The sequence below is a fragment of the Diadema antillarum genome, unplaced genomic scaffold, assembly GCF_040938485.1.
Source record: "Diadema antillarum isolate AM-2024a unplaced genomic scaffold, OU_Dant_1.0 scf00000180, whole genome shotgun sequence".
NCBI classification, from domain to species: Eukaryota; Metazoa; Echinodermata; class Echinoidea; order Diadematoida; family Diadematidae; genus Diadema; species Diadema antillarum.
In genome coordinates, this window is record NW_027271069.1 from 1,551,884 (window position 1) to 1,576,826 (window position 24,943).

General features: G+C 37.4%; 1 protein-coding gene and 1 long non-coding RNA gene across 2 annotated transcripts; both read right to left on the reverse strand.

The window, feature by feature from the left end:
- Positions 1-508: 508 nt before the first annotated feature.
- LOC139723008 (uncharacterized) lies at positions 509-12,237 on the reverse strand. Its single transcript, XM_071634287.1, has 9 exons — positions 12,204-12,237; positions 11,843-11,926; positions 9,775-10,050; positions 6,523-6,744; positions 5,608-5,670; positions 4,770-4,832; positions 3,908-4,022; positions 1,169-1,319; positions 509-607 (listed from the first exon to the last, which is right to left on the reverse strand). Exons 4-9 carry the CDS (start codon positions 6,662-6,664, stop codon positions 509-511), a joined length of 633 nt encoding a protein of 210 aa, XP_071490388.1. The 5' UTR covers positions 6,665-6,744; positions 9,775-10,050; positions 11,843-11,926; positions 12,204-12,237.
- Positions 12,238-12,348: 111 nt separating this feature from the next.
- On the reverse strand, positions 12,349-19,471 carry LOC139723077 (uncharacterized). The gene is made up of 3 exons (XR_011710318.1): positions 19,360-19,471; positions 18,545-18,860; positions 12,349-12,419 (listed from the first exon to the last, which is right to left on the reverse strand). It is a non-coding gene; the product is annotated as an uncharacterized lncRNA (long non-coding RNA).
- Positions 19,472-24,943: the final 5,472 nt, after the last annotated feature.

A 24,943-nucleotide genomic window follows, 5' to 3' on the forward strand; every position in this document is an offset into this window, starting at 1 on the left:
TCCGGCGATTTCACCAGCACATGCTTCAAGAACAAGATAACCATTTTCATCCAACTCGCGCTCTTCCCTTTGCTTGCTGGAGTATATTGTCACAGAATAAAGAGAATTTAGATCTATCGCAAAAGGGACACGTTTCTCATTTCTCTCGATAGTAGCGTACTCGTGACCATGCTGTGGTTCTCTTAAGGGTGCGGATTGGTTGGAAGTTGATAAAATATCTTCGTAAACTGACCGTTCAGAGACCTCACATCTAACAGCGCTATCTGCCGGTCTGAACTGGATGGACACATCTCTGTTGATCTCTGATCCAAATGATATGGCATTGTTCATGTAGATAGTCTTTTCCTGTTCGCAACTCATAGGTCTGCGTTGACCAACGTTGGAAAGCATGTAACCGTTTTCATCAATGTCGTTTTCAGTTGTAGCGAAGCTCCTATATTGAACAAATTTGACATCTTCCTTTTTCTTCACATTTCCTGTCATGTCCATGTATAGCTCTTTCTTGACATTAGATGTGATGTCTATCTCGGTGAGGTATGACGTCACTGAGAGGTCGCGAAATTGTGTTCAGTAGATCGCTGACCACTTGCCCTTCAAGAGTGTGATCCTATCAAGGACAATAAAGAGTAGAGGGTAGCATGTTAATGCTTGGTGTTCTTTCGCTGACATTAACTTTTACATTTATTTCTAGAGATGCGCAATGTGTTTGAAAAAAACAACAACTTGTATTCATCATGGTAACTGATATGAGATTTTTCGTCCTGAATAAACGAATACATGGCATCACGAGGCTTCTGCCTACATAACTACATATGTAATAAATATCAGTGCCATGCACTGTATCAGAGAAAGGCAGAAGCACGTGATATTGGAGTGACAATTTACCTGGAAACCAAGCACGAAAAAAATCAAATTTCTGGTAGATTTGTAACAAAAGTGTGATTGATTCAAAGTAGAGTTTCTAAAATGCATACGTTATTCTTTTGAACATCAATTAAGAGTTAACTTTGCTTATAGAAAAAATAGTTAATATAACACTTGCTGCGAAAGAAATTCGTTATTTCAAAAGCCATGTATATTCCTCGGTATAAAACCAGGGAGTACTCTATGGAGTTCCGTTCGAAAGTAACGAACTGCTATATTCAACAATATAATCCAAGGTGACTACCTCTGTGCGGTTCTGGCAGATGTGATGCACGTCCTCCTGATTAGTTTTGTTGCCAAGATGTTCCGACAAAGCGCGATGCAGCGCGTCGGTATTGATAGAATGCAATGGCTGGGTACTCAATTTATTTGAATTTTCTAGGTGCCTACGTTTTCTGTTGAGTAAAAAGAAATGATACGAGATGAAAGGTTTGGGGGAATATATGTCGTTGTAATAAAATCTAAACACAGATTTGTGTGGAAACAACTTTGAAAAAATAATCAACATTTGTTTGGGTTTTTTTACGCAGATTTCTGGAACAAAATTTTCATACTGCAAATGTAGGAAACATGAAGTACTTTTACTTTCTGTGGTAACTTTAAGGCATTGAAAGATTGTTTGATTTCTTTTTTCATCGAAAAACTGTTGTGTTTGAGGCAGCGCTGGGAACAGTACGAGATATTTCTTCATTAGTTTGAGTGTCTACAATATGTCAAAAATTAGAATACATGATGGATTGCAAGGTAAATAAGCAATATGAAGAGTTTGTTCGCAAAACCGAATTATCAAGTCCATTTTCATGAAAATTAATCGACGTATACCGTGGTTTAAGGTATTGTGAGACCAATCTGAAGATATAATCAGTTTATAACAAAACGCAATATAACTCGGATTATTTCAGTCTAAAATCAATGTTTTGCGGCAAAAACCGATAAGTCCACTTGTCGTTTTGTTGCAAAAGCTGGTAAGTCCACATTAACCAATCAGCATTTCGTATATGTGTCAGGTGATTTAATTGATTATGCTGCGTTATGCATGCTGTACAGTAACTATGTTGGACTACATACACGCAGGATAAGGACTCCGCTAAAAGCGTGCAGGCTGCAGCGCCAGCGTCGCGACTACTGCGTGCTGATCTAAGCAATCGTGCATGACACTAATCTTCTAGAGGCTACCCAGCTTTCGTCCAACCCAGAACGAAAACGGGAGCGCAATAAATGAAATATGCCGTTGCTATGCCAACGCAGTTTCCACACATTCGAAACATGGTGTCCTGCTTCCCTTGTTCCAAAGAACAGCATGTGTGCCGAATTGCATGAGCATTGCTACAAAACACGAGTTAGTACTTTGATCCAAATATTTTGTCCTGGTTCATTTTCATGATATTTGGTAACCATAGCAACGCAGTTTCCAACACATTCAAAAAACGTCTTCACCACCACCATTGACCACACCAATGTGTGTGTACCAAAGTTCGTGAGCATTTGCTTGAGAAAATAAGGAGGTTCTGCGATCCACAATATTTTTCCCGATTTATTGTCATGATGTGCCGTTTACATGATTATCATTATTACCATAATGTGTTGTTATCATGGCAACGCAGTTTCTAACACATTCGAAAAATGTCTTGCACGTCTTCATCCCGACACTAATATTTGTGTGCCACGCTTCGTAAGCATTTTGCTTGAAAAAGGAGGAACTTTTTCGATCCCTAATATTTTCCCGATCAATCGCCGTAATATGCTGTTACCATGGAAACGCAGTTTTTGAGCCATGAAAGAATGTGATTTGTACATTTACCAAAGGCCAATGTGCGCGCCAGATTTCATGATCATTGCTCGAAACATGCGGAAGTACCTCGATTACCAAAAACGCTATTCAGTGATTTATGGTCATAATATGCCCTCACCTTGGCAACGCAGTTTCCAATACATTCGAAAAAAATACAATGTCTTGCACATCTCCATCCCAAAACCAATGTGTGTGTGCTAAACTTCATGAGCATTGCTAAAAACTTGAGAAGACTTGCAACGCCCCGATTTTATACTGCGAGCAGTGTATATACTTATCGGTTTTTGCCGCAAAACACATTGAAGAGTACAAAATTTCAAATTGTCCCTTTGTGTAGATTTCTACAAATTAAACCTTCTATTACGTATTGGAAAGAAAGCACAAACTCAGGAAAAGTGTGAACTGAGAAAAGAGGCTCTGAAGTACAATGTCTATTCAAGCGCTTAATCTTTACCAAACCGTGCTGGCTGTGCGATGAATGGGACAAAAAACAGGAAGTAAACCACCAGAGTAACAACAATGAAGGGATTATCAGATTAAACTGAAATTGAGCATGCCTCATTAACACATTCTGTCTATAATTAATGTCAACTTTCAAAGCAGTAGCACTATCCTTTCAAAAGTTATTACAGTTGAAAGTGAAGAGTGTGGACAGGTTTTTCAGAAATGAAAAGGGGATTCTAAAGACACACCTAACCACACTATTCTACCAAAAATGTTCGAGATAAACTGCTCAAAAAACACAATTTATTGCCCGTTTTATGATACCAAATTTTAGCATAATGTAAAAGAAGACCCGCTCTTTCAGAAAATATGAAAAAGTCAAGTTCGGCTAGGTTTACCCATTTCACTTATTTTCAGTCCTCACGCAAAATCAGTGTGTGCGACTTTAGGTTCGTTTTGAGGTGCACGGTCACATAATGATCTGTACGACATTCACGTTCTATGCCAACAGAGTGTAACGAATTGAACAAAAAGGACTTATCGGTTTGTGCGAACAAACTCTTCATATATATATATATATATATATAGACAATGTATATATATATATATATATATATATATATACAATGTATATATTACATATATATATGTATATATATATATATATATATATAGTCATTCATTCATTCATTCATATGAGGTAAACACACAAAGATAACGAAGAGAAAAGAATGTGCTATCACTCACTTTTTCCAGCGATGTTTGCACCAAGCGATAAATGAAATGGCAAGTGCTAAGGCAGCGAGACTGACAGGGGATCCAATGGTCAGTGCAGTATATTTTGTCTCCAGGTCTCCAGAAACTGACAGAATTCATCAAATAATTCGTCATCAATGATTAGATGCTTAGAAACATGCTATGACCTTCTTAGCATTTCTTCCCTTTTTTAGGAGGGGGTGGGGGTTCAAATTTCTTTTAATCCGTTCTATGCCAATGAGTCAAACATGCACAGATTTCACACACAGGCCTGTGGACAGTAAGGGAATAAATGAGGTGCGAGGCACTGAGACAGTGTGACGTGCAGGTGATTTATATTGTGTTCCTTTTATGTCGATGTGAAGAAACCTTTCCTTATTGAATAGAGAAACAAGTCATCTGAAATGTTTGATCAACATTCAGGCATTGAATTTCCCACATTTTTATTCCTAAGCTCCAGGTTTTAAAGTTGTTTAGATTATATTCTCATAATGTCCATAATCATACCAGCGTAACAACGGTAAAAGAACGGCCAAGGGACACAATTTTGTTAAACAATATGGCTCTTCAGTTCAACTTCTTGGGGTGAAAGAAATATATTGAAGATACAATATTATTGTAACATGTAACTAAAATTTGAAAATGATTGATCCTTTAAAAAAAGACGAAGGATTTGAAACGGAGGAATTTGTCGAAAGGGCGAATTTATCGCATATAAAGCAAATCACCTCGTTCTTGCGATACCCTCCTCCAACAACCTTTAATAGTACTAGTATTCGACACATTACACATCTTCTTCAGGGTTTCGGACAAATCTACATGATGACCGATTAAATTACACAACGAAGCTCACCTGGAAAAGCTGTGTCCACTGTTTCTTGTAAAGCCGTCCATTGTTCAGTGGTCTGAATCTCGTCTATTATTCAAAAGTAGACAACAGGGGAGTAGGAAGTGCACACGCTCAAGATAACTCATCGTTCTGGGTTTTATACTCATTTAGTCTACACGTTTCCATGAAATATACAGCGAAATGATAAATGGGCCTCTATACCCCTCTACTTTTGCAAATCAAACCATAAAAAAGTTGGTTCTCTGTTCCAAGTGCTTCTGGCTGATGATGGCGGCAAACAACATAATGTCGTTCGATACCACATATCCACAAATCACTTATTGCCATGATTAGAGGGAAAGAGGTTGACATGGTGTTGTGAGAGACGATGGTAACCTGCTAGCACACGCACCCACTGTAGATTTATTCGGTTATGAATACTACAAATGTGACCCTGCACCTCAAAACAAACAAAAAGTCGCCAGCCATGAATTTATGTTCGTTTTGAGGTGCACGGTCACAAATTATGTCAGTCATACCTGCGGGGGCTTCCAAAACATTGCAAAATAAGAAGAAAAGATGGTTAAATTGATTACGCAAGGAGTCCGGGGCATCACAGAGTACAACAGTGCATAAATCGACTCTTGTCATAAAGATACCGAAGCCCCCCCCCCCCCGTTTTGACTTATATAAACATTAACACAAAAATCACACAAACCAAAAAAGGATAGGATTACACTGTTGTTGATTCGAACCTATCAACTCACATCACATACAACATGAATACAACACGAATGCTAATTTACGTGAATACTAGTACATAATGTTATAACATACAAAGTGTGCACGTTTTAATACTCACTTGAAGTACCGTCTGTAATCAGTGATGAGGTTGTGCTGATATTGGCATCGTGACACGCGTTATCTGTTACAAAATTCACACAAATACGCAAACCTGTATTAACACGACAAATGGAACAAGTGCAATCAGAAGCAGAAGAATAACTCTGACAAAGTATTGGAATTTAAACTCATAATTACCCTATAAGACAAAGTGGATCATATCACTTTTCCCCCGTTCGTACAGTTCTAGCCCTTAAGACAATTACTTCTACCGGTCCTTCTTTCTGGAATGAGTTAGATTCTGTTCGGCTGCAATCAAGTTCTCTAAGTTCCTTTAAGCAAAATCTAAAGCCATTTTTTTTTAATCTTATTTATAGTTACTTGCTGTGACCATTTTGATATATCTGTTCTTATTCGCAATGATGCCCCGCTCGGGTGACTTCATTTGAATTCATTTGACCACATTTCTTTGACCAATAGTGCAATTTTATGGAGCATTGAATCCCTGAGTTTTACCTTAAATATCATAAACTATTTTGTACATTCCGTAGAGTTTATTATAATCTCGACATACCGATTTTCGCTTGTGTTCCGTCATCTTTCGTAATTAGCATGTTATACTAAACGCTTATATTATTTCTTTGGAACCTACATCCTACAAGCATTGCTTTTTAGTAGGTTCCTCATATTTACACATCATTTTATTACATGTCCTTATACATTTGTGAAATTATGTCTAAAATTGAATGTTGTGTTATACATATTTTACTGCGAAATCAAATGGAATATGAAACCTGAATATGGAATGTGGAATATGGAACTTGAATTTAAAAAAAAAAGACATGTCATGTCTCATTTCTCTATTCTAATATATAAACCAAAAAAAAAAGTTTGCGTTGGTTACATTAAGATGTACTAAATTAGCACGACAGACCGTTTGTTGCATTGTCGACTGCCCGGCAATACGGGACTGACGCGTTCCAAACCGGGAAGTAAGTCGACCAGCCAGGTAGTCTCACGCACTGCAATGTCGCACTGCCGCTTATTATGAACCCTTCGCCACAGGTAAGAGTCATCTTGGATCCAAAGCTCGTGATATTAGAGTCCCAACAACCATCGGACACAGGGCCGGGATGCTCACAAAACCCGACAGAAACTTTCAAGTATAAAGGAGAAAATTTGTGAAGAAAAAAAAATTATTATAAAAAAAGAAGAAAAAAAAGAGTTTAAATATCAAAGCAATAGAAAGAAAATACATGTATATTAAATATGGTAAACTTACCTCTTCTGTCGCAACCGTCACAATTGTTGACTCTTAAGCCCCTTTTACACTTTCACGAATTGCATCACGGATGACCACGGATCGTCGATCCGGGATCATCCGTACTGTTTCCGGCATGACCGTGTTGACTCCGTGAAGTCATCCGGCATTATCCTTGATCATCCGGCATGTCCGCGGAAAAAAAAATTAAGCTTGCTTAACTTTTCATCCCGGAAATCACGGATGTTAATCAATACGAACTCTTCCTTGTTGGCACCGTCTACTCCGTGCTGCATCCGTATTCCTTCCTTGTAGGCACTGGCTACTCCGTGTTACCTCCGTGAAGACATCGGGACGTCCGTATTAGCATCGGCTCCATCCGGGATGAGAAATTCGTGTATTTTGCCAATACAAGCTCAGAAAGTCTATGAAATATGCTCACATCTTTCCTCATCAGCAGGCCCTACAGCCATCAACTCCTCTTACTGTTAGTAGGCCTATACGTTGTAGTTGTCGCAAAAGAAGCTTCAGTCACCCACACACATCTTCTTGCCTTTTTTTTTTTTGGTCTTTTGATTCGTCTTATTTTGTTTTGCTTTGTTTATGTTACGATGTTCCCGCAAAATGAGATTTTGCAACAACAAAAAAAAAAGATATATGACGTTATAATTCGACAAGCAGAGGCGTATGTAGGCTGCTGTAGATTTTCTGGTCACGGTGCTTGTTACTTAGCTCTGGAAGTCGCCCTAAAATGATAAAGTATGAAAAATCAAAAGCAAATGTCATGTGTCAACTTTTTTGGGATATCCGTGTAAAGACCGCGAAGGGACTCATTTACATCCGTGCTCTTCCTTGATATCCGTGCTAGCTCCGTATCGTTTCCGCTGTCGGTCAGCGTTCATTCCTTGTCTGTCCGTGTAGGCACCGTACTTGTCCCTGTAGCTTCTGTACTTGTCCGTGTAGACACCCAGTTGTGATCGCATTCACACCGGCATTGAGAGGAAAATCGACAATTTGCATGCCGAAACACCAAGGATGACGATCCGTGGTCATCCGTGAAGCAATCCTTGAAAGTGTAAAAGGGGCTTAACTTATGATTATAATGTATCATTTTTCCGTGTCATACCCATCCCAGAAACTGTGATAAATCAGAGGGGTAATACAAAGTCTGAAAACTACACTTTTCTCAAATTGTTAACCTCAGTATCGAGCAAGCTACCGTACCCTTATCTTTAAAGAAAGGTCTGATCCGTCCTTTGCTGAAAAAAAAAAACCTTCATTGGATAAGGAATCATTGACAAGTTGTCGTCCTGTATGCAATCTTTCATTTTTGTTCAAGATTTTGGAGAGAGTTGTGTTTTCGAGACTCTCAGACTATATGCTGGAACATGGTCTATTCGATCCTTTACAGTCGGCTTATCGCCCTCACCATAGTGTGGAGACCCTTCTGATAAATGTTTCTAGTTATATTTTAAGGGAAATGGATTCCGGATCCGTCACAGCAATGGTTTTGTTGGATCTGTCTTCGGCCTTCGACACTGTAGATCACAGAATTCTTGTCAATACACTTAGAAGTTTGGGTATCCAGGGACAAGCTCTCGAATGGTTTAAATCATACCTATCACACCATTCACAGTCTGTTCTTTTGAATGGTGTCACATCGTCTTCAAAGCCATTAGGCTGTGGTGTACCTCAAGGCTCTGTTGGCAGGCCCACCCTTTTTTCTATCTATTTGATCGGTCTGCGGAAAATATTTCAAAGGCATTCTGTTCGGTATCATCTATATGCAGACGACATACAAGTTTTTGTATCTTTTCCACCACATCAAATCCAAGCATCTCATGCACTGCGCTGTCTAGAAAATTGCATCATTGATATTGATGCTTGGATGAGGTCTAACTCATTGTTTCTAAACCACAGCAAGTGTGAATTTATCCTTTTTGGTTCTAAATCTCACTTCAATAAGTTGGATATTAATTGTATTTCGATTGTAGGTAGTGATATTCCTCTGTCAAAGTCATGTCGCAATCTGGGTGTTATGTTTGACTCTCACATGGCTATGTCCGATCAAATCACCAACATTTTTAAATCAGTCCGTTATCAATTGCGCAATATTGGTTTTATTCGCAAGTATTTGACTCGCTCTGCCACGGAAAAACTTGTTCATGCACTTATTTCTTCACGCCTTGATTTCGGTAATGGTTTGTTTTTCAATCTACCAAACTCGCAAATTGCCCAATTACAAAAGCTACAAAATGCCGCTGCACGTATTGTTTCTTTGTCAAGTAAACGCAGTCATATCACACCTATCCTGAAGAGTCTTCATTGGTTGCCTGTACAGGAGCGTATTCGGTTTAAGATACTTCTTTTGGTTTGTCATGTTATTGAGGGAACAGCTCCTGATTACAATGTTTGTTTGTTTCGTCAATACCAACCTTCACGAACTCTTCGATCCTCAACTTCAGGTCTCTTACATATTCCGTTTTCTAGGAAATCTTGGGGGGAACGAGCTTTCGCTCACGCTGGACCAACACTGTGGAATTCACTTCCTCGTGAGCTGAAAGACTCAAGCTCTATAACATCTTTCAGGAGTAATTTAAAATCCTATCTGTTTAGCAGTGCATTTTGAAGACCAGTGTCTTTTGAAGACAGACTTTCATGCCTTTTTTTTCTGCTTCTTCATCCTTCTTCTATTACTGTGATGTACTTGTATTTTCAATCTGTTTGCTTTGATGTACAATTGTAAAGCGCCTTAAGCATTTAATCAAAGTGGAGAACGGCGCTATAGAAATTGTATGTATTATTATTATTTATTATTATTATTATTACACACACACACACACACACACACACGCTGTTATAGAGAGAATAATGAAAATAGGAACATTTTCTTCCTCTATAGGACACACGTTTTTTGATACTCACGGTTAAACAAACAATGGATTTGCGGACCTGGTTTAAGTTCTCCGATGGTTTCAGGTGTCCAATAAGGAGCACTGCTCACGCCAGAAATAAAGTTGGTAAACGCTTCTGATTGATAACATGTGCAGGTCCTTTCATTGACAATAGCAATGTCATGGTTTTCCGATTTTCGTCTGCAGGTAGACACGCACTCTTCGTCAGAATGAACGTGAAATCCAGAAACATACAAAGCCTGAAAGGAGTGACGATTGTCCCGGTAGCATCCAAGAAATCCTGGTTCTGAGTTCATACAGTATGTGATTGTTAAAATCTTCAGGTGATTCCTATTCGCTGAATGGTTATTGATCCACACTTTTGACATTCTACTGCTGACACAATTCAAAATAAATCATTTTTAAAAATCCCGATTGTTCAAATATTAAAAAAAAAATCCATTTATCTTAACACCACGAACCGTGCCTTCACGCTGACCAATAACCATTAGTTTGAGACAGTATACATATTATGTACATACATGACAGACCTAACATTTTGAACGGAATAATCTGAGAAGCCGGAAGAGCTTTACAACATTGTCAGGACATGGATGTAGGAGGGGGATATCTCACAAATGACAAGCTGAGAGTGAGAGTCTTAACGATAAGAATTTTCACACGCTGATCTTAAGCGGATATAACTACAATCACTTCAAACCTTGTGAATGAACCTAATATCATTCCAGGTTCAGTTATGTACTATAGACTACAATAGGTGAGGTAGACGAAATCAAGATGTTCTGTTTAATAGCTGTATGGTATTTAATTGGACCACACATGAAAGTGTCCTTATTCTAAAAAGTTAAAGGTTGAAAGATGTTAGGTTTTGGACGTAACATTACACGAACCTAATATGTCTCGTATAATTGTTTATTTTTCGTAAAAAGTCTAAAGCTATCACAGTATCTCATGTCCATGATAAAGTACACAAACAGTGACACATGAAAATTACAAACAATAGAAGGCACCACCACCACAACAAGAAAGGATTTGCATACACGTGCAAACGCACTATCCGATGAATATGTTATGTATAAAAACATTATAATTATTCGTTCGTCATATCACAGAAACAGAAAAGCAAACAAACAGATAAACACCAGTATTCGGACAGTCGGTTTTGTAACTTAGATGCAGTCAATCATCTAGAACGGTAATGGATAAATGCACATTTAACGTCCTTTCAAAGCAACACGTGATTATGACGTGCTTTATAAAGTCGACAAAAGTCTTCCTATTATGTTAAAAAATCAATCCATTTCTGACAAGCTATTCATCTTTCTGTTTCTACAAGTATTCAATGTCTTTATATACTTTCAGTCATCTTATCGTATTTACCATCTTGTCTTGGCTTTTATGTCTAATACTTCATAAGAGCAAGATGGGAACACGTCAAATATACAAACCCACAAACATTATACTTCCGAACCCCCCTCCCCCCCCCCCCCAAAAAAAAAAAGGAAGAGATGATATAGGAAAGAAAGCACAGACTCAGGAAAAGTGTGAACTGAGAAAAGAGGCCCTGAAGTACAATGTCTATTCAAGCGCTTAATCTTTACCAAACCGTGCTGGCTGTGCGATGAATGGGACAAAACACAGGAAGTAAACCACCAGAGTAACAACAATGAAGGGATTATCAGATTAAATTGAAATTAAGCATGCCTCATTAACACATTCTGTCCATAATCAATGCCAACTTTCAAAGCAGTAGCACTATCGTTTCAAAAGTTTATTTAGAGTTGAAATTGAAGAGTGTGGACAAGGTTTTTCAGAAATGAAAAAGGGATTCTAAAGACACACCTAATCACACTATTCTACCAAAAATGTTCGAGATAAACTGCTAAAAAACACACTTTCCTGCCCGTTTTATGATACCAAATTTTAGCATAATGTAAAAGAAGACCCGCTCTTTCAGAAAATATAAAAAAGTCAAGTTCGGCTAGGTTGATCCATTTCACTTATTTTCAGTCCTCAATATGCATCATACATACATGATAAACTGATAAATCGCTACAACTTTTCATGTTCAATCTCACCTTGGCATCTGAGTCTCACAGCCTTGTTCCACTCACACTCAGTTTTGTTTAATAGACAGTCCTTTACTCTTGCACGCTGACAACCTGTGCATTAATGTATCGAAAATCAGTGAAGACATTAGCCACGGCGTGAATAAACGTTTATCATATCTCCGTAAATTCTGTCACGCCGAGGGGAACGGAAGTTGGGTCAGGGGAAATTCGCAGCAATGACCTATCTCGAGAATGTTACTCAAATATTCCGAACCTTACGTGCAAATTCAATTTTGTATATTCGTCTGTTTCTTCACGAATCAATGTGTAAACATTTAAGATACATTTCGTTTTTAATCTTTACGCAGAATATCACAGTTAGGCCTACCTGTAGAATATGAAAGCCATTGAGTCCAGTCCGATGTTGCTGTATTTGGAATGATTTGCGCCGAATAATCTTTTACCGCTGGGAAGCCGAGCTCTCTGCAGACTAAATTAGCAGCTTCGACGGTAAAACCATCAATACAAATATACCGGTCTGACTCCAGGACCACTAAGCCATCCAGAGGAGAGGGTTCGCCAACCAGCTTTACGGATGGTATTTCTTGAAATTGAATAAAATATAGGTGACCATAAAGTTTCATCTGTGATTTTTGGAATTGAATTCATTTCTCCTTTTCACAACAACACCCCAAATACAGTACACGACACGATGGATTCATGAAGATTATTTTGGGTAAATGCAAATATATGATAGAGAACAACGTTCTTGAGAAATGAATTGCCAATGAAAATAGAGATATCAACGTCTTCTGATATAGATAATAAACAAGAAAACAGAAGAAGGAAAGAAGAAGGAAAAGAAGAAAGACAAAAATTCAAGATTAAAGAAAAAATGATACAGAATGTCGAATTAACTTTTATTCGCCTAAACGCCAAATGATGAAGAAAATGCCTTGTAATTATCTTTCTAAAAAAAAATAATGATTTGAAATGATTTTGGTTTTGCTTTAACTTACAAAGTGGCATCATTGCATCTTGATTAATTCGGGTTCCGTATGCTTCTAGTCGGATAAATTGTGATACAAAGGGGAGAGGGAAGAGCTCATATACATAATTATCGCCTTGGAAACTGGTTCTAAACAACCTCATATAGCCCATTCTATGATTGTTTTCGCATAGTGGACCTCACTATATTTATTCAATTTATCTCATTCGAAATCTTTCCAAAAAATAATAATGATACAATAATAACAACATCTGATGTTGTTTCGCTAAAATTGGAACCCAAGTTATTGACATAATTAATAATCTGAAAAGAAATCTGAAGAGTCAAGGCTACGGCGGAATCACAACGTTTATTGAGGAATGTCGAGACAGATACATACTTTTGATTTATGATTTGAAATTGCATTTCCACTTAAAGATAACTGTAAAGATAGCAAACAATGATTGAACTAAGTAAAAAGCAACCCCTGTCAACTGGACAACTTTCGCCCATATCCCTATCAACGTTATTCTCGAAGATTCTGCGGTTGGGGGAGGGGTAGTTGTTCACGACCTAATTGTGTCCTAAATAAGTGGAATATAGTTTATGGTGTACAGTTTTGCTTCCACCAAAACCGATCCACAACCCAAGCATTCTTTATTTTCCCCAATAAGATAACAATCTATGATGCTTATCACACATTTGAGATTTTCTTTGACCTCTCCAAGACCTTCGCCGTAAGCAACGATGATAATTTGTTCAGGAGCTATCTTTCATGCAGACAAGAATTTTTTTTTCTTCATAATGCTTAATCTTGCTGCAAACAGGTGTCTTGTGCTGTCATTCAGAGATACTGGTCCACTCCTATCCATATCATACATTAATGTATTTCAAATTTGCTGAAATACATTCTTCTCGAAAAGAAATCCACACTGTACTTGATATGATATCCAATACATACATGAGGTCAGTAATTTTCGCTCAGTGTTAAAACAATACATATTTTATTATATTTAGCCATTCTCTTTTGTCCCTTTCAGAGCCTGTAAAAAGAATGGATCCCCCTTGAAGGATTATTTTTTTTTAGAAGTTTAGAAGTTCAGTTACGCTAACTCGCGAGATGGATTGACGCCTTTATCGGCATTAATACCTCGTTTGTGTTTGTAATGTGAGATCGTTTGTCTTCTGTGATTTATAAAGATCGAGGCTTTTCTAGATAGACCCAATTGAAGACTTTGAAGAGCTTATTTCATATTATTTCAAATATGAGTTGTGTCTTCATCGTCTATCATTACACTGTATTATTATTTTTTTTTTGAGGGGTGGAAGACTTGATCACACGAAGCCACTCCTTCCCTTTCTGTAGAATAAAGATGCGTATTAACAAAAATAACCCAAAACAAACATGTGTTAATTCAGATCAGACTGCTGGGAAAATAGTGATAAACAGTTTACAATGAAGTGTTTCTTTTCACAAATTGTCCATGTCGACACCTGATTTACATAATCTAAAGGGGGAATAAGTACAAGCGTATGGCAAGCCAAATTACTTTTTAAAAAGATTTTCTGATATCACGAATTCCCTTTCGTGATATCAAAAATTCGAATTTCTGATATCACAAATTCAATTTTTGATATCACAAATACCCATTGGTTTATCACGTAAAACCAATTTTTGATATCACGAAATCGAATTAGTGATATCACAAATTCAATTCGTGATATCACGAATTCAATTCGAGATATCACGAATCATTCTTGATATCAAGAAATACATTTTGTGATATCACTAATTCCAATTTGTGATATCATTAATTTACATGGAATTTCAGCACATATCTTTCGCAAAGAAATCATTTGATTTCGAGCATTAGTTTTGCGCTCAAATTCAACCGTAAATTCTAGCGTTAGTTGAGGGCAGAAATACACAGGGAATTCGAGCTTAAGTTCAGTGCAGAAAACCAACGGGAATTAGAGCGTTAGTTGAGCGCAGAAATACACACGGAATTCGATCATTAGTTTTGCGCTGAAATTCAACTGTGAATTCAAGCGTTAGTTGAGAGCAGAAATACACAGGGAATTCGAGCAGTAGTTTTGCGCAGAAATTCAACTGTGAATTCGAGCGTTAGTTGAGCGCAGAAATACACAGGGAATTCGAGCATTAGTTTTGCGCTGAAATTCAGCTGTGAATTCGAGCGTTAGTTGAGCGCAGAAATACACAGGGAATTCGAGCATTAGTTTTGCGCTGAAATTCAACTGTGAATTCGAGCGTTAGTTGAGCGCAGAAATACATAGGGAATTCGAGCATTAGTTTTGCGCTGAAATTCAACTGTGAATTCGAGCGTTAGTTGAGCGCAGAAATACACAGGGAATTCGAGCATTAGTTTTGCGCTGAAATTCAACTGTGAATTCGAGCGTTAGTTGAGCGCAGAAATACACAGGGAATTCGAGCATTCGTTTTGCGCTGAAATTCAACTGTGAATTCGAGCGTTCGTTGAGCGCAGAAATACATTGTGAATTCGAGCATTAGTTTAGCGCAGATATTCCTATGGAATTTCAGGTGTTATCTTTACATAGTATAATATAGTTACAAAAAAACCTAAATGAAGAGTCTTCATTTAAAGTGATTAGGAATTGGTTTTAAAAAAATCGAAAAAAATAAATCGTTTAGCAACATATCTTAAATGCCATTATTGATATGTTGTCAATTACTTTAAGGTCACATATTATCATATTCTTATTTTTCTCCATTTCTCGCCGCTGATTTGGCAGAGACTGGTTGACTTACAACTTTTATTTGCGTTTCTCTTTACTCTGCCACGTGAAAGATACTCTCTCGCGACCCCCCCCCCCCCCTGTTACTCCTCCGAGTTAATAAGAGAAATTTCTCATTGCGCAGATTAACAAAATTGAAGTCCTTCGTACCACTGTTTTTTTCTTACTACAAATTCTAACTGTTTGTTTGCCATGCATACTGCTGCATAAACTCCTCATAAGATCTGGATATCTTCACTCTTCTTGCTCTGGTCTGAAGACTTTTGGGCTTGTGCATTCCAGTTTTGTTCTCCCCGGTTTTGGTTCTTGAATAAACCTGCCTATAATGAATTACACTTTAAATTATTTTACAAAATCATAAACATATTGGGGCAGGCAAACTGTACACCCAACACATATTGGTCTTAATGGATACACCCCTTTGTTCTGGAGGACTGATTTTGAGGAGTGAGAAAATGTCTTTAGGAGAAACACGTTGCTTTATGTGACCACCAACCGACACCAGTGGTGGACATTTGGCAAGTTTACGACTCCCTCTCGCACCCTGCATGACTCACAGTCTCTCTATCTTATTCTCCGCTGCTGACATACACAGACCAGAGGGGTGATTGCCCTCGGTCGGTCGTCCGCAATACAAACACATGGTATGCTTTTATAACACACATACACATACAACCACACATAATTATCATCGATTTGGTGGAAGAGTCTTACTGTAAAGGGGATTACCACATGAAAAATGTATCATAATTAACAATAATGTAGTAACAGATGACAATTTGGGGTCCAAAAAGATGAATTAAATGTAGGCCCTAAGTGAACATAGTATCATTGAATTCATGATAACATGTTGCAAAACAATTGATTTGTATCAATAATTCATTGAATATACCTTGATGATCATTTAGGGAATGATGGATGTGTAAATCTCTCATATATAGTTATTTTTATTTTGAACATTGTTCTAAAACAAAGTTAGCAGTAGTATACATTCCATCTGAATATCAGCTGAAAAGTAATGTTCCAATTCCCTGTGTATTTCTGCGCTAAAAAAAAAAAATGCTCGAATTCACAGTTGAATTCCAGCGCAAAACTAACGCTCGAATTCCCTTTGTATTTCTGCGCTAAACTAATGCTCGAATTCACAGCGATTTTCTGCACTGAACTGACGCTCGAACTCCCTGTTTATTTCAGCGCTCAACTAACGCTCGAATTCACAGGTGAATTTCAGCGCAAAACTAACTATCGAATTCACTTTGTATTTCTGCGCTCAACTAACGCTCGAATTCACAGGGATTTATTGCACTGAACTAACGCTCGAATTCCCTGTGTATTTCTGCTCTCAACTAACGCTCGAATTCACAGTTTAATTTCAGCGCAAAACTAACTCTCGAGTTCACTTTGTATTTCTGCGCTCAACTAACGCTCGAATTCACAGGGATTTACTGCATTGAACTAACGCTCGAATTCCCCGTGTATTTCTGCGCTCAACTAACGCTCGAATTCACAGTTGAATTTCAGCGCAAAACTAACGCTCGAATTCCCTGTGAATTACTAATATCACATATTCGAATTTGTGATATCAATAATTCAATTCGTGATGTCACAAAATGGAATTTGTGATATCAGAAATTCGCATTTGTGATATCCCAAATAAGAATTCTTGATATCACAAATTCAAATTCGTGATATCACAAATTTATTTCGTGATATCACAAATTCGAATTTGTGATATCAAAAAATCATTTTGTGATATCACGAATTACCATTGGTTTTTCACGTGAAACCTATTTTTGATATCAATAATTCGAATTTCAGATATCACAAATTCATTTAGTGATATCTCAAATTGAATTTTAGATATCACAAATTCGAATTTCTGATATCACAAATTGAATTTGTGATATCAAGAATGGATTTTGTGATATCACAAATACGATTTCTTGATATCACAAATTAAGTTCATGTGTTACACTTACGGGAATTTGTGATATCACAAATTTAATTCTTGATTTTTTGATATCACAAAATGGAATTTGTGATAGGGCCTATCAGAAATTAACATTAAATGTAAAAAAGGCTTGCCATACGAGCGCTAGTCATTCAGTTAAGATGTTGATTTAGTATGAATGCGCAGCAATTGACATGAGGGTTTATCGAGGTATTTCTAATCTTTCAGAAAAAGATGCGTCAATGTTTACTGTTATCTTTTTCTTTGCAATACTACCGTTTTCAGGACAATTACCACAACAAAACCACAAACAGATGATGCATCGCTTCAAAAGCTTTTACCATCTGACACCATTCGGGAGTTTCCACAGAAGGCTACAAATTGTTTCTCTGATAACGTGGTTTCTAATTTTTTGTCAGACGGGTAGGATAATTTGCTTGTGCGATAGGTAACAAGTGAAGCGATTGAGAATAAAAAAAAAAACCGCTAATATTCTGGCTGGAAACGTGGAAAGTGTAAATACCACGATTAATCACGGAAGATCGAAACATGAAACCCTACATTGATAAGAATCTCACGTCCGTAAGCGTGGCTAAACTGCTAACAATTTTTTAGATGTTTTTATTGCAAAAACTTGGAAACCTATCATATAGTGCAATCTCATTTAAAGTCACCGGGTTTTGCTGTCTGCTGTTCTGAACAAGATTACTGTGAATATTTTGGTGTAAAAATTGAGGTTTGGTGACATTGTGGCTTTTACACGCTCTTTTATACGAGCCATTGTGTTTTCTATTAAATTGTTAACACATATAAATGCATCTATTTTGCGGCAAGAAACTTAGATAAGAAAAAAAATTGCACGTTGTTTAGGGAAAAAGCAAAAGAACAAATATGAAGAGCTTGCTTCTAAAAGGAGCTAAATCCATTAAATATGATGGATTTAGCGCCTTTTGGAAGCAAGCTCGTCATAATATAAACACTGATACTGATTTTATACGAGGAAATTGATACTTACCCTCTAAACACTTCACGTTCATTTTGAAATTCGCTGCACCAGGCCTATATATCTTTCCATAAACTTAGTTTTGTCTCATGCGCCAGCGATATAACGGGGTGCGGCAACTCGCCTTGCTTAATCAGAGTTTGAAACGTCCTGTTTGATATTACATCCAGTATATCGAATCCCATAAATCCATTATTGATGGATTTAATTTCTATGAGAAATCGCCGTCCTAGAGGAGCTTGTATAACCCAACTATTGTTGGCGATGTATGCTGTATTACACCATATGTCCAGGTCTAGTGGCTTCTCCGAGCAGTTTAGAGTAAAATCTGCAGGAGGACAGAAAAGTAGTGCAAAGGCATACTTGCAAGTAAACGTTAATATATTGTATCCGGTTTAGAGAGAAAAAAAAGATCGATATCATTGAGCATTCATAAATCATTAGTACTGTGCCATTTGTAGACATTGTGTGCAAAGAAATTATTGTTTTTCTTTCAGTGTTCGTCGCTTTATTTTCTGTACCGAATATCAAGAGTCGACAGGGACACTAGTATAATCATCAAACAAAGCTTCAATATTATTCAACTAAATAGAAGGTTAACGTATAGGACACATCAGTGCTTTAATTACCACAAATATGAAGCAAAATAGCGAATGAAATATCGGAACTAGATTTTTTAGCTTTTTGTGTGTATGTGTGCGCGTGTTTTCTCACAAATGCATGTGTGCCTCAGCAAATAAGTAAAAAGGTAAGAAGCAAGAAGTGTGAATGATCTGTTGGAGAATATCTGTTTAAACAAAAATTGAAAAGAAAAAAAAAATACTTACGCGTCATGTTGCTTTCCGAAGTTGAGGAAGTGAGCAAAGGCTGGTAGAGCAAGAAACAGGCAACGAACAATACGACAAAAGACATTCTTCATCAATTTTAGGTGACATAAATGATAATAAATTTTTCATTAGTCCCTCTTTAGCAGTAGCATTAAACAGTGACTCTAACTAGATTTGCTAGATGAGGAACAACACCTCTTCCAAAATTAGGAAACTTCGCTTTATTTCCAGGTGTAAAAACGTGAAATCATATGCCAAGTCTCGATATTGTGTGGGTGAAGATCAAAATAGAACTTGTCCAATGTATTGTGGGAAAGTTCAGAATTCTCAAAGCTGATAAGTCTGCCTGTTGATGTCAGTGGATTAAAGGTCACCAAGCTTGCGTGCGCATCTACTTGGCAGCTCTTGAGCAGCTGTGTGTGGGTGTACGAAACTACGAAACTGTACGTGATTGATATTGTCATATTGTTTAATTTCCAACGGCTTGAAGAAAGTGGTGGCACATGAAGACAATTTAGACCTTTAGAAACCATGTCAGAATATACATGATTAGTTTGAACACTTCCATATCAATGCTGTCTCTTTATTTTGATTAATTGCTTTATACCCTCTTGTCTGCATTCGTGCTTTGTTGAAGACTTTTTTTTTCAAATATAATTTTGTCTAACCTCAAACAGCATAGGTGATTCATATCGACATCTCTTAAGTCCCCCAATTACGGTACAATGTTTCGGTTCTGATATCAAAATTAAATTGTTCTCATTGCCACTAACCCTTAAAGGGTGTGTACAGTTCTGGTCGAGGTGAGGATTTAGCTTTTAACGTTTTGCGAGATATTCAGAAACCACTCTATGAGATGTCAAAGAGCATGCAATTCTAAGGGGTATCAAAAGTTTATTTGATGAAAATCGGTTTTGAAATGGCCGAGATATCCAAAAACAAGGTGAAACAAAGAGATCCTAATAAAAGGCGTGGCCTGTCGCCTTTTATTATTATCACTTTTTTGGATAACTCAGCCATTTGAAAACCAATTTTCATCAAATAAATGTTGAATCCTTCTTAAAATCACATGCTCTTTCATATTTCATAAGAGGTTTCTCATTATCTCACTTAGGAATGTTCAAAACATGAATCCCCACCTCAACCAGTACTGTACAGTCCCTTTAAACTTGTATAACAAAGGCCAAATCCATACATATTTGGAAAGCGGACGAGGCAGTATATGGATCATGGAATAAACTTATTACCTCATTTTCCAAGGTATTTTGGCATTTGTCACTGAAAAGGATTTTGATTCTGCCTCATTTTGTGTGTGTATTTGTGTGTGTCTGTGAGTGTGTGTGTGTGTGTGTGTGTCTGTCTGTCTGTCTGTCTGTCTATCTTAGTGTGTCTGTATGCCGTGGCTATGTCTTTCGTGTATTTATGAGCCTACTCTCAATGACTGTTCAAATCCAATTACGTGCGGACATAATTCAATAGTCATAGCATTTTATCGTCTCACATAATTTCAAGTAACGAGATTATCAGTCACAAGGGAGACAAGGTGGCGGAGTAGTCACCTTTCAAATATTTATTCCAAATTGTATAGATTGCTGAAACATGGTTTTGTTGACATCATAATCTATAAATGACTGTATACAAACCCCCTCCTCCATAAAAGTTAGCTGTTGAGATTTTGCAACTCCACAACAGGTGCACAAACATCAAGTACACTTCTTTCATTTTCATTCGAATACATTAATGTATATCATGTACATGTGCATGAGACCGTGCACCATTAAACAAATAAAAAGTCGCACCTTTGATTTTACGTATTAACTCTTTATGTGCCACGTTCGCACGTCCGACTCAGTCGACGGCGTGCCAACTTCGCATATTCTGCTCAACAAACAAAGCCGCCAAAATCCACGTAAAATCACGTAAAACCAATTTTTGATATCACGAAATCGAATTAGTGATATCACAAATTCAATTCGTGATATCACGAATTCAATTCGAGATATCACGAATTCACATTCTTGAAATCAAGAAATACATTTTGTGATATCACTAATTCCAATTTGTGATATCATTAATTTACATGGAATTTCAGCACATATCTTTCGCCAAGAAATAATTTGATTTCGAGCAATAGTTTTGCGCTAATTCAACCGTAAATTCTAGCGTTAGTTGAGGGCAGAAATACACAGGGAATTCGAGCTTTAGTTCAGTGCAGAAAACCAACGGGAATTTGAGCGTTAGTTGAGCGCAGAAATACACAGGGAATTCGAGCATTAGTTTTGCGCTGAAATTCAACTGTGAATTCGAGCGTTAGTTGAGAGCAGAAATACACAAGGAATTCGAGCATTAGTTTTGCGCTGAAATTCAACTGTGAATTCGAGCGTTGGTTGAGCGCAGAAATACACTGGGAATTCGAGCATTAGTTTTGCGCTGAAATTCAGCTGTGAATTCGAGCGTTAATTGAGCGCAGAAATACACAGGGAATTCGAGCATTAGTTTTGCGCTGAAATTCAACTGTGAATTCGAGCGTTAGTTGAGCGCAGAAATACACAGGGAATTCGAGCATTAGTTTTGCGCTGAAATCCAACTGTGAATTCGAGCGTTAGTTGAGCGCAGAAATACAAAGGGAATTTGAGCATTAGTTCAGCGCAGATATTCCTATGGAATTTCAGGTGTTATCTTTACATAGTATATAACGATAGTTACAAAAAACCTAAATGAAGAGTTTTGGCAACTCGTCTTCATTTAAAATGATTAGGAATTGGTTTTAAAAGAATCGATAACTAGATATATCGCTACGGCGACTGATATGCCTCCGCCATAATGCATGGTTCTCCTTATAGGTCTATAGTACAATGTCTTGACAATGTGTGATGACAGTTTCAAACAATTGGCAAAATATTAAAATGACAGGTTTGACACAAATGTGCTGAATGTTCACTTTCCTAGAACTAGGTTCAATTGGATGAATGATTAAAATGTCAGAGTGCAAGTATTTGGGGACCTGATAATTTTTACTTGACTTTTGACCCTTTTATAAGTTTATGCATTGAGTAATTTTTCAAGGTATCGAGAAAAAGTATAATTTCAGTATCAAATGGGAAAATAGCATTATCTAAACCTGGCCTTTGACCTTTGACCTCACAGTTCCAAAGAGAATCACTGTTAGGTTGAACATGCATAAATATGCAAGTTTCATGATGATACCTTGAGTTACTTTTGATATATGGAGGAAAAAGTGCAATTCAGCACTTTCACTTGACCTTTGACCTTTTGACCTTTGTCCTTTTGGCAAGAAACTTCCCACAGAATATATATTGGTTAATACATGTATACATCAAGTTAAAAAAAAAAACCTTCATTCATTGCATAGATATAAGGAAAGTAGTGATATTTTGAGGAGTTGACCTTGACCTTTGACCCATGACCTTTGACCCATGACCCCCAACTTCCCTAGATAATCACTGCCCATCGGTACAAGCATATATACTAAGTTCCATGAAGATACCTTGAACCATTTGCGAGATATGGAGAAAAACATGAAATTTCAATTTTTTTCGCAAAATAACCTGTGACCTTTGACCTTTGACCTTGTGACCCTAAAATCCACAAAAAGTATTATCCCCCAAGGATATACGCTCATATCAAGTTTGATGTAAAACCACCACACGGTTCTTGAGATATCGACAAAAACAAAACCGGACGGACGGACGGACGGACGGACGGACGACCCGAAAACATAATGCCTCCGGCCACTTCGTTGCGGAGGCATAAAAATAAATCGTTTAGCAACATATCTAAAATGCCATTATTTATATGTCGTCTATTACTTCAAAGCCATTATTATATTCTTATTTTTCTCCATTTCTCGCCATTGATTTAGCAGAGACTGATTGACTTACAACTTTTGTTTGCGTTTCTCTTTACTCTGTCAAGTGAAAGATACTCTCTCCCGACCTCCCCCTGTTACTCCTCCGAGTTAATAAGAGAAATTTCTCATTGCGTACATTAACAAAATTGAAGTCCTTCGTACAACTGCTTTTTTCTTACTACAAATTTTATCTGTTTGTTTGCCATGCATACTGCTGCATAAACTCCTCATAAGATCTGGATATCTTCACTCTTCTTGCTCTGGTCTGAAGACTTTTGGGCTTGTGCATTCCAGTTTTGTTCTCCCCGGTTTTGGTTCTTGAATAAACTTGCCTATAATAAATTACACTTTAAATTATTTTACAAAATCATAAACATAATGGGGCAGGCAAACTGTACACCCAACACTATTGGTCTTAATGGATACACCCCTTTGTTCTGGAGGACTGATTTTGAGGAGTGAGAAAATGTCTTTAGGAGAAACACGTTGCTTTATGTGACCACCAACCGACACCAGTGGTGGACATTTGGCAAGTTTACGACTCCCTCTCGTACCCTGCATGACTCACAGTCTCTCTATCTTATTCTCCGCTGCTGACATACACAGACCAGAGGGGTGATTGCCCTCGGTCGGTCCTCCGCAATACAAACACATGGTATGCTTTTATAACACACATACACAAACAACCACACATAATTATCATCGATTTGGTGGAAGAGTCTTACTGTAAAGGGGATTACCACATGCAAAATGTATCATAATGAACAATAATGTAGTAATAGATGACAATTTGAGGACCAAAATGATGAATTAAATGTAGGCCCTAAGTGAACATAGTATCATTGAATTCATGATAACATGTTGCAAAACAATTGATTCGTATCAATAATTTATCGAATATACCTTGATGATCATTTAGGGAATGATGGATGTGTAAATTTCTCATTTGTATAGTTATTTGTATTTTGAACATTGTTCTAAAAAAAGTTAGCAGTAGTATACATTCCATCTGAATATCAGCTCAAAAGTAATGTTCCAATTCCCTGTGTATTTCTGCGCTAAAAAAAAAAAAAAAAGAACGCTCGAATTCACAGTTGAATTCCAGCGCAAAACTAAAGCTCGAATTCCCTTTGTATTTCTGTGCTAAACTAATACTCGAATTCACAGCGATTTTCTGCACTGAACTGACGCTCGAACTCCCTATGTATTTCAGCGCTCAACTAACGCTCGATTCACAGGTGAATTTCAGCGCAAAACTAACGCTCGAATTCCCTTTGTATTTCTGCGCTAAACTAATGCTCGAATTCACAGCGATTTTCAGCACTGAACTGACGCTCGAACTCCCTATGTATTTCAGCGCTCAACTAACGCTCGATTCACAGGTGAATTTCAGCGCAAAACTAACGCTCGAATTCACTTTGTATTTCTACACTAAACTAATGCTCGAATTCACAGCGATTTTCTGCACTGAACTAACGCTCGAATTCCCTTTGTATTTCTGCGCTCAACTAACGCTCGATTCACAGTTGAATTTCAGCGCAAAACTAACGCTCGAATTCACTTTGTATTTCTACACTAAACTAATGCTCGAATTCACAGCGATTTTCTGCACTGAACTAACGCTCGAATTCCCTGTGTATTTCTGCGCTCAACTAACGCTCGAATTCACAGTTGAATTTCAGCGCTAAACTAACGCTCGAATTCACTTTGTAT

Excerpts from the sequence above, each read along its gene's own strand:
- LOC139723008 (XM_071634287.1), bottom strand. The coding sequence starts at position 6,664 with ATGACTCTTACCTGTGGCGAAGGGTTCATAATAAGCGGCAGTGCGACA. Across the intron at positions 4,833-5,607 it reads GATTACAGACGGTACTTCAA|ACGAGATTCAGACCACTGAA; the intron begins GTGAGTATTAAA and ends TTTGAATAATAG. Across the intron at positions 4,023-4,769 it reads AGTGGACACAGCTTTTCCAG|TTTCTGGAGACCTGGAGACA; the intron begins GTGAGCTTCGTT and ends GAATTCTGTCAG.